Below are 15,164 nucleotides of genomic sequence, written 5' to 3'. Positions count from 1 at the left end.
GAGGTAGCAAATGATGTGTGGATTGTCAAAGAACCAAAGAATCAATAAATTGTTTGAAAAGAAGACTATTGCTGAATGAAGGATTTCTGCATTCTATTCTATTCTACTCTACTCTACTCTACTCTACTCTACTCTATTCTATTCTATTCTATTCTATTCTATTCTATTCTATTCTATTCTATTCTAGGCAAGAGGGATGATGATGTCTTTAATGTATTATTAGCCATGAGCTAACTGACATTACATTAGAGATTAATTGGTAATATAACCTTTCCAAAAGTGCACTGCTGCATACGATATGTAGAACTTTATGTTTGGTCATATTTTTATAGCACCTTTCTTACACCTTTTTAATTTGGACTCTTGAGTTTGTAACAGGTCAGTTACAGGTTTGTGCAAATCAGAGTGACTAATGGGCGAGTTAAAGGTTGATAATAAGCATATTCCTAGATTTCACCTCTTACAACCTATGCATCTGCTCCCGCCCAAAAAACAAAAACATAAAAGAAATAGAGGACTATTATTTTTAAGAAATAAGCAAACGAAAAACAACAACAAACAGTGTATATGTGTTGACTCCACAGGATAATATTAAATGAGAAAAGTTGATCTAGAGGAGAATAAGTATTTGAACTCAGTACAGCCTGTCTGGCAGTCTTCCTGTATTTTGATGCAGAAATGTCACAAACTGACCAGAATAGCAGAAATTAAGCGTATGACCCTGAAAACTTCCTGCACAGACCCCTTGTTTTAATCATTTTTGTCAGCCTTGCAAAAACAAATTAAGAAGGAAACAAAACAAACAAGAAAATGTGGGGTTTAGCTGATATGGAAGTCAGTTTTTGTCAAGGAAATAACAAAAAATAGGAAGAAAAAAAAACTTCAAAAACACTGTCACTAATTCTAGTGCAAATCCAAAAAGTCCTAATTTTTATATCAAAATGATTTGAGCTGCAAATCCACATATCACTGCCTATATCTGATAATATTGATTCAGTCGTTTTAAACAGTAAAGAAGACTTTCTCTGCACTAGCACAGGTTTTCCATTTATAGCAACACATGGGGGGGAAACAGATGTCTTTTATATATTAATGCAAGCAAGCTCTAGGTGTGTGTGTGTGTGTGTGTGTGTGTGTGTTTGTGTGTGTGTGTGTGTGTGTGTGTCTGTGTCTGTGTGTATTTGTGTTTTAAATAAACTACCAAACAACAAATCCATTGACTGTCATGATGCCATTCAGTTTATTTGGAAAGTAGCTTGCTATGTTTTGTATTCTTAGCAAAACAAACAAAATAAGAATTTAAAGAATGGCCTATGTGGATGTTTTTGCCAGGAAAACAGCAAATAATTACAAATACTTTCAAAAATCTAAAGTCAAATATCATTATCTAGTATCTGATTGCTTTATTATGACTATTGATGTAATCATTGCAACCACAAAAAAGACTGAGAGTGGAAGTAGAAATGCACGTAAGAATTGCATTTTCCAAAATACTATACATTCAATAAATAAAAGAGATTGCTTTCTTTTGGTTCATAAAGTCGTATTTGCAAAAATAAAACAAAAAACCCCCAAACAAACCAAGAAATATGAAAATGTGAGGTTTAATAGAAATCAGTTTTGGCAGGAAAATAACACAAAATAGAAAACAATTAAAAATACTGTTGACTATCAGTCCAAATCCAAAAAGGACTAACCTTTATGACAAAATCATTTTTATTTTGAGCTGCAAAGTTAAGTATTATTATGGAAACAAATAAACTATCTGCATTGGCTCAGCCTTTTCATTTATAGGAATGCCTGAAAAAGACGCTAATAATAATTATAATAATGATTAATAAATTAACTGTGCCGATACTGCGCAGTTCATTAGGGAAGTGGATTGCTTTGTTTCGATTATTAACGTCATCTTTGTTTTTAAAAAAATGCGTGATTCAGAATATATGGACATTTTTTGACAGTTTATCTTCATTTTTTTAACGGAAAATAACAAAAAAATAGAGGGAAATATTTCTGGTTCATCTAAAAAAAACACCCTACTTTATGTGTAAATTTATAAATATTTTGAGCTGCAAAGTCAAACATCATTATGCGGTACCTCAAAATGCCTGTTCGATTTTTAGATTTTTATATATTTGTCCGCTTCTTTCCATACTAGACGAGTGAAGTGAAGGAGTGATATGTTTCCTCTAGATGGCAGTAAAGCGACGCTCGGTGGAGCAGCGGCGGGTAAATCTCGGTGAAGAAGAATCTGCTGGTCGGAAACATGGCGAAGCTTGTGTGTCGGTCAGATTCCCTGCGCTGCGGGATCCAGAGGTAACAGCGGTGTGAGTAACAGCAGCCGACAAACGGTGACGGAGCGACGGTTGGAGAGAGACTCGTCGGTTTGACCGAGAATCGAGAAAATGGACGACAACCTGGCACGGCGGGAGGCAGGTCGTCCTCTGAGGAGGGTGTCTACCGCCGCGGAGCCAGGAGCTAGCGCTAGCCTGCAAGATGGCGAGGTGAGCGATGCGACCTCGGCCAGAGAAGCTCACCCTGGAGCGGACAGACTCGGTCCACGGAGCGCTGCTGCCGCGGGGAGGATGGCGAGGAGGAACTCGGCACCGCAAGTGGTGTACCAGAGGTATATGCCGATGGAGCCCCTCAAGTTAACCATACCGAGGAAAACCAGGGAAAAGAGAGGTGAGCTGCTCCGCTTTATCTGCACACTTCACTGAAAGTATAAAATAGTTCTCCGTCTTCATATTTACCGCCATTATTCACATAACTACATTTTTACACGTTTTCAAGTTATGAAAGTTCCATTATCGGACAGCTAAACGTTCATTACCGGACAGATCCGTTTCTGAGCTTTTTTGGTTGTGTTGGCTTTGCCACAGAGAACAACATTTAAAATATTCACGAATGTTTGAGTCATCTATATTAACTTCCCTGTCATTTAAATCCTTTATGATTACATTAAATCGTAATAAGCCCTGGACAAGCTCTAACGGCTAACGCAATTCAGGGATGCTACAAGCTAGCAGGTAGCCATTTAATTGCGTGTTATTACGCGGTGTGTATGATCACTTTTTGGCTAACTGTAGTTTGTTTGCAAGTGAAAGTAAATCTCCGTGGATCTATATCTGAGTCTTTGCCTTGACTTCAGCTCCATGTTGACGTTAGCTTCAGAGTGCTAGCTAAACCGAGGTAACCGCCTCCTTGTTTACATTGGGTTTTGTGGGACATAGGGGCTTATACGTGTTTATTGCTGTTCTGTTTCTAGGCACTGCTATCAGAATGACACCATAAAATAAGAACATGAGGACATATTTGTTGCTCTGTCCTTTGACTAAGTCTGATTCAGAGGCAAGTGGGTATGAATAAATCTAATGAGCAGGTTGGAGATTTAGTTCAGCTTGAAATTTGATTTATTGTTTAGGGACTGTTTGTAGGTGAAGCTAGAGTTACAAGATTTTTTTGTGGAAAGTTGAAAGTACCACTCAAAAGTTTGAACGTACCTTCTTATTCAATGGTTTTCATTTATTTGTTATTATTTTCTACATTGTAGATTAATTCTGAAGACACCAAAAGTATATGGAATTAAATAGTAAACACAAATAGTGTTAAACAAACCATAATATATTTTGAATTTTCGATTCTTTAAATTAACCCCCTTTTGCTTTGATTACTGCTTTGCACACTCTTGGCATTCTCTCAATCAGCTTCATGAGGTAGTCACCTGAAATGGTTTGGAAGGAGTTCCCAGAGATGCTGAGCACTTATTGGCCCTTTTGCCTTCACTCTGTGGTCCATCTCATCCCAAACCATCTGGATCGGGTTTAGGTCAGGTGACTGTGGAGGCCAGGTCATCTCCATCATCTCCTTCTTGGTCAGATAGTCCTTCCACAGCCTGGAGGTGTGTTTGGGGTCATTGTCCTGTTGGAGAATAAATGATGGTCCAATTAAACGCAAACCAGATAGGCTGGCATGTCGCTGCAGGATGCTGTAGTAGCCATGCTGGTTCAATGTTCCTTGAATTTAAAAAAAAAATCCCTAACAGTGTCACCAGCAAAGCACCCCCACACCATCACACCTCCTCCTCCATGCTTCACGGTGGGAACCACACATGAAAAAGCCATCAGCTCACCTTCTCTGGTCTCACAAAGACACGGCGATTGTGAAATACTTTGTCCTACTGATGTGTTCAACTTGGGCTTCAAGACAACAAACAGAAACTATTACAGAAATATAGTTTTACAGACTGTGGGAGAGGAGCTTCAAATGCAGTGGTGTTATTCAGGCAGGCATAAATACATTCAAAAACTCAGCAGATGCATAAATGCTTCTTCATATTCATTAATGTCTGCAGTCACCTGTGTAACATCACAAATCTTCACACAGACATCCACACAGGATCTTGACTTGACTTGACTTAGGGCTCCTGCGAAGGGCAGGGCATCCCGTCCATGTGCGTCGAGCCGACCAGATGAACCAGTTTCTTCCCCTGCTGGCAGTCTTGTGCCAGCAGCTCTGTATCCTCCACAGCAACTCCATGTTGTTTGAGGTCGCCCGCAACAACGTCGAGCCATCGGGTGTGGGACCAGAGTGGTTTCCAGAGAGACTGCAGAGCTGATGATGCCAGGGCTCTTCAGCGAGTAATCTCTGGTTGTAGGTCCCCGTTGTTTGTCACTATGGACCCCAACACAGGATCACAGATGCTAAAATCTGTATAGTATGGTTCCATGCAGGTACACACAAAGTATAATTTGAGCCTAAAGCATGATTCAGGTTTCTTTCAGCTTGCCATATGTACTACTGGTAAAGAAGTGCTATTGTGTTGCATTGTTGGGCTTGTATGGTTGAGATTTCTTTTACCCCTTTCAATAATTAGTTTGTCATTGGATGAAAACAAATATATGGCAGATACAAATACCTGGAACCTGCAGTGTAGACAAAACAAAATATACCTTCTGACATCTTTAGAACTCATTCCTAACGCATCGCATCTCATTGTTTGTTTATCGGGGGATGTACATCTGTTCATAACATGGCCTCTTCATTCCCCACCCCTAAATATATTTACATGCAAACTAGTGTCATTCTTTGCACTCTTACCTTGTTTTTTTTTTTTTTTCAAATTCAGGATATGACATTGATTTGGAACAGAGAAATCTGTTCAATTATATGTTGTTCGTGATTCTTCTTAGGTGCAGTCCACAAAAATGTCTCAGGTAACATTAGGGCTGCAACTGAAGCTCAAGATAACCTGCTCAAATCTCTTGTTTTGACCGGGACCCAGAGATGTTCAGTTTACTGTTGTGGAGGGGTAAAGAAACCTAAACCAGAAAATGTAAAAATTTAAGAAGCTTAATTCAGAGGATTTAGACTTCATTTTACTTACAAACATGCTCAAACTGATTAGTCATATATCTAAATATTTGGTGATCAATTTAAAAGCTGGCAACTAATTCATAATAATCTAGTAATCCACCACAAAATGCAAAACACAACCGAGGTGCTGCCAAGAGCATGTCAAACCATCAGGCAGTAATATAACGCTAACCCAAAGACCACGTTGCCCAATTAGAAGCCTAAAAACCATTATTGGTTCCGGTAGGCTTCCGACAATACAGTGAAGTCATTCCTCAGTATAATTTATGTATGTACACGTCTGGATAGCAAGGTTAACACCAGCAGTATTTTTCCACAGTTTCATAGGGCTGGCTCATTTATACGTAGTTTTTACAAAGCTTCACCCTGGAAAAAGTTTTTAAAAAGATTGACTTTCAGTGACATAAAACTGTGTGTGGATGAAATACCAAAATGTATAGAAAAAGTGGCATCATTACTACTACGTTAATTTAATAAAGTGCCATTCACGAAGTGAGTTTAATCTTTTATTTCATGGTTTAGGATACAACTCACCACATCTGTCAATTTGTTTTATCACTATGTAAGAAAGCTGTGACAGGTGGTAAATGTTTCTCTCTTTTAAGCATCAACTACAACAGGTTGTTTCCTTTCCATCTCTCTATACGAATACATAATGTGATTTTGCATGTGGCTGAATTACAGAGATATTATATCTTTACTTCCAGATCCAATCAGAACATTTTGCTTTGTTCTTCAAACCTACGCCGTGGGTCCCTAACCGTGACACGCAGTGTGGATTGAAAAGTAATGATTTGCTTTCAGGAACTGCCAAACAAATTTAAACAAACAAATCCCAATCATGTGATACCTGCCGTCGTTGCACTGATTGTGAAAACAGCCTCCAGGAGTGTATTTGTGGCACACAGAATATTTAATAGGCTCATTTTTAACTTGAAGGAACAATCTTTAGTTAAATTTCTGCCCTGCATGGTTGTGATTTCATCTCTGAGGTGTTTGATGCTCCAGCTGAGCCCTGTGTACGCTGAGGGAGGCAGCTGCTGCAGGTTCTGTAGTCTCAGGAGAATTTGTTGTAAAAAGGTGCTCCAACGGTTCTGTTATAATTGAGGCAAGCTGGCGCCTACTTTTGGAGGATCCTTGTCCACCCCCATGAGACTGAATGCTGCATAAAGGATGGGGAGTATTGGCACAAGTATTTATGTCTGATCCATGTAAACTCATCAATGAACAACTGCAGAAAGTACATATTGTAAGTGAGCTGAGGTTAAAGTAGGATTGTTTGACTAGAACTATAATTGTTGTCAAGTTAATAGCAAGGAATGTTGTGACCTAGATTAAACTTGGCCCTTTATAAACTGAGGATATGGGATTTGGCACAATGTATGTTATGGTATATTTTTGGTCTGGGACTTTTCCTGGTTTGATCTCTGTGTTCCAGTAAAATAAAATCTGAATACCATACCAACTGATGCAACAGCTCTGTAATGCAGACCACATGGAACCAAAACTTATCACTAGACCTTGTGTTGGCTGTCACTGGTGCTCATATGATTGAATGAGAGAAAGTCTCTGTAGAATGTTCAACATCTGAAGCCCAAAGAGTGGAGGATGTTACAGCAGCACATGCTAAATGCCGTGGGTTAGATTGGCATTAACTCTCTGAACCTGCAGCAGTTTCTGGCTGTTTTATGCTCCTCTGGTATTCGCACTCACTGTGAGCTCATTTTTGAGCCCATAGTGAGTGGAAACAGCACAACAACTGCTAGAATGTACAAAGAACTCCAAAATGTCTTTGTGCACTAAAATAAAAAAGCTAGACTGCCAATACAAACGTTGAATTTCTTTGATTATGTGCTTTGGACAAGGGAGAAGAGGGTTAATGTGGCCGTCCCTGACCTTGTGCGGACTCATCCATTGGTATCATTTTATATGTAAATCCATCCTTGTCTGCTCCCCTCTTACCTTTGTGGATATATTTCATTTAAAACCAGTAACTATTGTCTGCCCTTGAATGACATTCTTTTATTGTCTGTCTCTTGGTTTGCACTCACTGAACTTGGCAAACAGGCTTTTATGTTCTCACCCCTGTAGTCTGGAATCACTAGCAGGCTGAACTACAGCTTCAAGAGCTGATCCCAGTCAGAGATTTTAAAAATGTGGTGAAGGGTATGGAGACAGGATCCATTGGAGTCTGTAACTGCTTTGCTTCATAGCCAATTATGCTTCCTCCTGTTCAGGCTTTCTTTTACGAGTTCTTACTGTATGTTTTATAATGTATGTGTTTTTAATGTTTTCTGTAACTTGGTGCTGCTGCTGTCTTGGCCACGGATCAATTGAAAAAGAGCTCATGTAATCTGAATGGGACCCATGTGATTAAATAAAGGTTTAAAAAAAACACTGCATAGATGTTTAAAGATGTATGCAGTCAGCTGTGCACATGAACTTCTTGATAATCTCTTATATAGTTTAGCCACTCTCACCAAAGAGAATCCTTGGCTTTGTTGGGTTTCTGTCTGTAATATGATATTGTAAGGTCATCACCTTACCATGTGAAGTGCCTTGAGATGACGTTTGTTGTGAATTTGTGCTATGTAAATAAAACTGAACTAGTTATTTCTGTAGCCTGCATAGATCTGACAGCTGGATTTTGTGCACGTTTAAAACAACTATTTGCTCATATTAGTCATAATTTGTGAAAAATGTGCAAAGGATCATTACTGATGTGTCTGTCCTGTCTTTCTCTCAGCTGTGTTCCACGTTTCCACTGAATCCAGGGAATATGAAGACATGATGACCATCTTGACCGCCAGCTACATCGACACCAGCTCCTCCAGCTGGTTTACCTACAGCAAACCTCGGCTGGTCCACAGTGAGCAGCTGGAGAAAGAGGTGAGACACGAGCAGGTGGAAAGTCACCACCAGTTAAATATGTCATTGGAAAATTCTGGAGAAGTGCTCAGAGGGGGTATGTGTACCTGTAAGCTTTGTGCCAAAGAATCTGTGTCCTAAAGAGGTTGTGACGACTTATTGTTGATTTGTTGTGTTTAGGAGCTGTGTTTGGCATGACCAGTCGAGATTCTTATTTGTTCATGGATTGATGCTCAAATTTGTGTTTGTGTGTTTTAGTTTGTGGAGAAGAGGAAGGAGATGAAGGCAGATGGAAGGACAGAAAAGGAGCTGGAGGAGAGCTACTGTTTCCTGTTGACTGATGCTCTCAAGGTGAGATTAAAATTGAACTGTGTTATTTGTTAGGACAGGAAGAGGTCTTACTTCAATACAGAGAATACACAGAAACTACGTTTTTGCTAGTTTGTGTTGCCAGTTATCCTCTGATAGAGGTGTTTTGCACCTGTTGAAGTACTTTAGTCAAATGTTATTTACCTGTGTCTCTTAAATGGGACTGCAAGGCAACACCGCAGATGGTTTTGAGCAGGAATTTCTCACTAAAAAGAGCAGTTGATGTCTGTCTGAATGAGCCTTATCATTTTAGATCAACATTTTGTTATGTTGTGATTTTTTAAATTGTTTTGCTGTTGTAGTTGCCCTTGCTCTGTGAGAAGGGGCTGTTCGTGGGCCAGAGCTGGATCACACTGCTGGGGAACCCTACTAAAGGTAGGTGTGAACAGACACTCTTCATTATGACCAAATGATTAATCAATTTTGAGTCAAAACCACAGTTTGAAACAAAACAATTAGCAAATTACCACTGCTGTAATTTAGGACATACTGTGCAGTGTGTCTGACCTGGGTTTACACTTTGGCAAGAGTAGTTTTACAAATTCATGCCATCCTCTTTGTGTGAGAGTCACACTTTTGAGGGTATTTTATTTAAGAATGATTCATCACATTTAAAATCTACTACACAGTGAATACTTAGCTGAAGTTTCACTTTAAAAAATTAAATAGAATATTTAGATCGCAGTATCTGAAAATTTGCAATTAGATATTTTCCCCAAATGGTTCAGCCTTACCCACCCCTGTAGGTGTTTCTCAATATCCAGTCAACTAGTCCTGCTGAAGGACTTCACTGATGGGGAGGATCCATCGAATTCTGCCAAGAATCGAGAGTTTTCAAGGACGCTTGTGTGTATCCTTGGCCGCTTTAAGGCACACATAATCCTGCACACATATAAAGCCTTCTCACCCAGAACACCGCTGCTTGGCAACAGCAATCCTGGACTATGTATTGTTTCAGCGTTTGGCTATTGCGACTTGAGCTTGTACGGTAATAGTTACATGTCAAGGAGTGCAATGTGAAGTGAAACTAATTAGCCCAAATACATGCTGCTACAACTTTTTCACTGCTCAGTATAAAAACAAAACTGCAAAGGTTCACATTTTCTATGACTGTTGTATAAGACACGTCCATCCAATTTAAAGTTCTTAAATACCCTAATTCAAAAAATAATGTTTTAAAAAGATATGGTGTTTGATTTGGGTGTGAAAATGAAATTCAGTTTCAGTTGTATGTAAATACTTTAGCTTCAGAACTGAAGCTTGACAAGTAAAAGGTATGCTGTCAGCAGTGTCTTTCAGTTGTTGCCACCACACAAATCAGAACAGCTAATTTGTTGAACATGCCAGATTTGGTTGCCATTCAAAGAACAGAACTAGTTTGGATGCCCTTGCCAGTGTTACACCATTTAAATTTTTAATTGTTTTTAAAATTTTCTATGCAGACTCCCTACCTATAAAATCATTCTGTAAGGAATAATTCCTTCCAAAAAGAGTTATTCAAATTATCTTGTGTAAGAGGTAAACGGCATCTGTGTCTAGAAGCCACAGAAACTAACCATTTAGCTCAGCATGTTCAAATGTGTTCTTCAGAATTTAAAAAGAGGTCTTGCCTAGCCTCTTAAGGACACATATTACGAAGGAAGCAGCACTGAGAAATACCTCCTGACATACTGAGTTTTTATCTGCGCAATGAAAACAGAGTGTGTAATTTCCAGTAGCTACTCTTTACACGGAATAAATGCAGCACTGGTTGTAGGAGTTAACTGAAACCCACTTAGTTTGTGGAAGCAGACAAAATTAATTTAGGTGAAAAGAAAATTTTTATGTGTTCTTAATTTGTTATTTTCTGTTGTGCATTTATGCATGTGTCTCTAGGAGTGTATCTGTCCAGGTACTCAGACCTGCTACAGAATAACGCCTTCACGCCTGGAGCCACAGGGGAGATCATCATCTTCAAAGTGATGAAGGTAAGTCAGCTGGCTGCCAGTCACTACCATCATCAGTCATGGTCTCTGTCAGCTCACCTGTCAAACTCAGGAAGCATGGTGTAAGGACAGAATGTTGAGCCAGGTTCTGCTCAAGGTTTTTCCCCTGTTAAAGGGTGTTTTCCTTGCTGCTGTCTCCTTAGGTAGGGCTGCTCTGGGGGGTTCAGGCATATGGGTTCTGTAAAGCGTCTTGAGAAAATGTGACTGTAATTGGCGCTATATAAATAAAATTGAATTGAATTGAAATGTCCTGAGTCAATCCAGGCATCTTTGTTCTCTATTAACACCTGATCCTTCCTATAATACCGTTCTGTGTTTTGTCCACCTGATGTTGCAGTGCATGTGTTCTTTACTGTGTAAGCATTGGTACAATGTGAGTGAAAATTAGTTTGGCAAAATATACAAATTTTTCACGCTCAACCTCCAACCCTTTCTTCTAACTGGCAAAGATCTGTGTATAAAGCATTTTGATAGCAGTTTCCCAGCTCAAGCAGGTAAATGCAACATGCAAGGAGTCTTTTCATGCAATGTCAGTTTTGAGATTTTGCTTTTATAACTCGTCTCCCATCAGAATAGTCGAATGAAAATGTCCAAAATACACATTTAGATGTTTATTTTACTACATTTTGCCTATTTTACATATATCCAAATGAGCAGGTATTTAACAGGATATTACGTTGTTTGCATATTTAAACATAAAATTTTAAAAAGTAATCCACTGGTGGAGTTTTTTGAAGATGTCAGTTTGTTCAATTGTTTAGCTGTAAAACAGTTTCTTTACAATACATATTATTTATAAGCTATTTTGTCAAAATGAGTTTTTCTACTACTCTGACATAGAAATCTCTACCTATGTAGCACTTAAATACAACACACTGTCCTGTCTTATTCTTACCTAAATTTTGAAGGTTTTTATACAGGGTTTTGTTTATATATCACACATAGTCAAATTTATAGAACATAATCCTAAAAATAGCAGGCGTTTGAAGTATTTTCCAATTCATGGAATGATGAAAAGAGAAATCCAAAATCCCCTACATAAAGGCTGCTGGGTCTAATATGTCATCAAAATAAAACAGGAACCTTGACCCAGGCTTTTTCCAGTCTTCAGATTACTGTAGATGTGTGCAAATTAGCGTCTGTTTAGGGGAAAAATACCTGTCAAAAATGTCAGAAAATTTGTAATGCAAATCCTTACTGTCTTATAAAAAGCAATCAACTAAGGAAGTTTCATGGTAATATCTGTTATAGAACCATGATCAATGGTTACTTTAATAATTAGTTCATTTTTTGGGTTCAGGGAAAAGTGAAGAGCATCTATGAAAACATGAAGAACCTTCTGGATCCAACGCCTCGCTTCGACAGCCATATCTCTAAGAACGCCAGCAAAGTCACCTCGGTCACCTCCTACAGGGCCTTTGAACTCACACAGGTAAAGACACTGATACAAAAAAACATGAAACTCTGAAACTATAGTAATATTTTATAATAACAGTTTCAATAGGAAACAGAAACTATAAATCAATACACAGAAATAAACAAATATTTATTTATAGACACTATTATATGAATTTAGTAAGTAACTAACCATTTAAGTGGAGCAAGCTGTTTAGTGATCAGCATAGCTCCTTCAATTGGTGGTGGAGTTGTGATCAGGGTGTGGTTCATGTTTGGTTCAGGTTCCATTCAATGCTAAACTAAAATCATGCAAAGCATCTTAGATGCAACTGAGACTAACGTGGTCATTTTTGAATTTTTTTAGGTGAGTTTTCTTTCAAAGAAATAAATTAGGACTCTGAACACTTGGTTTTTTGTTGTTTCCTCTAGCAATACTTCTACGAGTATTCGTTTGACGAGCTGCGGGAGCGTCCTCGCCAGGTGTGTCCGTACGCCATTGTCTCCTTCCAGGTTAAAGGAAAAGACTCTCCACTTCCCAGCAAACCTTTAGCACCTATCAGGTATGAGTATTTGAAATATGGTTCTTTCCATTGATAACATCTGGTGTAACATCTAACAGGCTGATGGAGGGAACAGTTAACAGTAGACAGTTTTGCTCAGTTATATTCTATTTTATTTTACTATTATTTATTATATTATTTTATTCTTAAAATAAAAGGTTGTTTGCATTGTTTTTATCAAACTCTCTCCCTCCTAGGCTGATTACCTTTGATCATACCAATCTGGCTTTTGGACGATTGTTTTCTAGATTTTTTTCCAGTATTGATGAAAATATTGAGTGACCTTCTGAACTCCAAGCACTTTCTGGGTGTTTTTGCTCCTGTCACATTTTTATTTACTGTGGGCTCATTGTTTGCTACACCTCTTTGGAAACAGCGCAACCGTGACTAGAGGTAGAGAGAACTCAAAAATGTCTCTGTGCAGAACAACAAAGTTATAATGCCATAAATCACAACAAAGGATAAAGTTGTTTTCTTTGACTTTATTTTACCAAAATTTAATAACCCTGGAATCAACATGCAAAGCATTTTGTCCATGAGTGTTACCAATACTGGAAAGAAACTGTGGGTATACATACTGTAGATAATACAATTGTTGCATTTTTTAACCATGTTGCATTCATTGTACTGATTATGTTTGTTTTATTTTCCTCAGACTCTAGTTTGTTTCCATATGTGTGTTCTCTCTAATCTTTATAACACACAGCCTGCAATTCAGCTGAATACTCACTGAATTTTTGTCATGTGATGGTTGGTTGCAGCTGAGTCACTAATTGCTACTCAGTTAGACTTAGGAGCACAGAGTTATTTGTTGTTGTTTTTTTTACAGGCTCTGGTGCAAACAGTTTGTTTCTGCTGATTTTTTAATGAGACATGTAGAATAAAGTGATTTTGATAAATAGCACAAATATAAGCTTTGATTTGAGTCGTTTTCCTGACTAAACTGCATATCATATGTGATTAGTTCAAAGACATTCTATACATTTATAATCCATTTTTCCTGTTGAAGCTCTGATAAATAGTTTAATTTTGGTGATTATATTTTTACAAAGATAACCTGCTAGAAGATTCAAATCATCTTTGAGTCACAGAATAATATTAGTGTGAGGGCGACTGCTAAAGTGCTGTCCTGTGAGGAAGTAAATTGTCTACCTGAAAGGTAAAAAGAGAAATAAACTCTGGATTAATATGATTTTGACAAAAGGAAATAATAATGTTGTCTGTTCAGGATTTGTGTCAAATGAACAAAATATCCAATAAGGTACATAGATCTGAGCTCATGAAAATGGCAGGTGCATTAAAAACTTGCATGTGCTTTAAGCTTGGTGGCAGTGCTCAGTGTGTGGACTAACATGTTGTTTGTGCTCTGTGTTTGATGGGCAGGTTGAACAGTCAGTCAGCAGAAGGGAATAAAGGTAAACACTGGTCCCTGTTCTCTGACACATTTTTGAATATAAGCACAATATGAAGTCCTCTTTTTGCTACCTGCCTCTGAGGCGGATGAGCTTTGATATCTCTCCCATGTTTGCCCTTACAGATCGTGCTCAGTTCACAGTGTGGAGTGGAGATTTGGTAAAAGATGACCGGGTTCTCTTCCAGATCTCATTTCGCTCCTTCTCTCCTCCCTTCCTACCCCACAGACTGTGAGTATTGAACAGAGAGTGCCTGTTTGCTGTCTTACATAGAGTCAGATGACAGGATCAAATGAATCCTTTGACCTTTTAATAACCTCTAAAAGATGTAAAATAAGTACATGCAAATAGTTTACTGTGTGGTACTTTTTAAACAATCACTATAGAGCGCTTGGCACATTTCTCTGTACACTTAAGCTGCAGTCAACCAAAGAATATCTTGATCAACTGAAATTATACCTACTGTTCAACCAATCGATTGGCTCACCTACTAGCCTTATTAGCTTCAATGAATTATAGTTACATATATAAAAAAAAACCTAGTGTTTGCAGCATAATAAATCATTTAACCTGGTTATGTTATATTGAATTGATAACAGACTGGGAGCAGACCAGTTTTCACCTGCCTATATTCATGTGATTTCTGAAGGTAGAATTATATAACTTTTGATCCTGGCACAAGAACTATTGAGGAAAAAAATACAGACAAGTTCACTTACATTTTAGGAGTTGATAATTCGTGTCAGTTATTGAGCTATGATATGCAATATTCTGTTTGCAAAGTTTACACTTGATTTTTTGAACCACCTGTTTAATTAAATTATAGCCACAACAGCTTCTTTGCCGTTAACTGTTAACCCATTCTGAGTAAACATTCCGTAAACATTAAATAAGTTAAGCTTAACAGTCTCCCTAAGATTGGTGAGTTCAGTGTTGTGAAAATGCAGGGTTGTTCTCCTGCTGTCAAAAATATTGGCTTAATCATGGAAGATGATGTAGCCCTTTTTCCTCAGGAAAGTAACACGATAGATTGTCCAATCAGTGAGAATTTCCTCAGAGGATAACATACCAGCCAACAAATGGACCAGTGAAAGTGGGCAGAACAGCTCTACTGTTCCCTAAATACTAAAAATCTATAGGTTAATTGTGTAACCCTGGTTCTCACAGTAGCATGAGTGAGATGTCTCACTATGGGA

General features: G+C 38.2%; 1 protein-coding gene across 4 annotated transcripts in view; it reads left to right on the top strand.

The window, feature by feature from the left end:
* The first annotated feature begins 2,240 nt into the window (after positions 1 to 2,240).
* tasora (transcription activation suppressor a) overlaps positions 2,241 to 15,164 on the top strand; it is a 38,337-nt gene continuing 25,413 nt past the window's right edge. For all 4 annotated transcript variants that reach the window (XM_055010391.1, XM_035940902.2, XM_023294089.3 and 1 more), the window contains exons 1-9: positions 2,241 to 2,685; positions 8,123 to 8,265; positions 8,503 to 8,595; positions 8,916 to 8,988; positions 10,489 to 10,580; positions 11,899 to 12,030; positions 12,426 to 12,556; positions 13,940 to 13,971; positions 14,094 to 14,199. In XM_055010391.1, the coding sequence (XP_054866366.1) occupies positions 2,406 to 2,685; positions 8,123 to 8,265; positions 8,503 to 8,595; positions 8,916 to 8,988; positions 10,489 to 10,580; positions 11,899 to 12,030; positions 12,426 to 12,556; positions 13,940 to 13,971; positions 14,094 to 14,199 (1,082 nt within the window). In that variant the 5' untranslated portion in view covers positions 2,241 to 2,405. The remainder of the gene's footprint in view (positions 2,686 to 8,122; positions 8,266 to 8,502; positions 8,596 to 8,915; positions 8,989 to 10,488; positions 10,581 to 11,898; positions 12,031 to 12,425; positions 12,557 to 13,939; positions 13,972 to 14,093; positions 14,200 to 15,164) is intronic.

Source organism: Amphiprion ocellaris, chromosome 5, assembly GCF_022539595.1.
Source record: "Amphiprion ocellaris isolate individual 3 ecotype Okinawa chromosome 5, ASM2253959v1, whole genome shotgun sequence".
Lineage (NCBI taxonomy): Eukaryota > Metazoa > Chordata > Actinopteri > Pomacentridae > Amphiprion > Amphiprion ocellaris.
The sequence above is the reverse complement of the archived record's forward strand: the minus strand, read 5'-3'. Positions and strand labels throughout refer to the sequence as shown.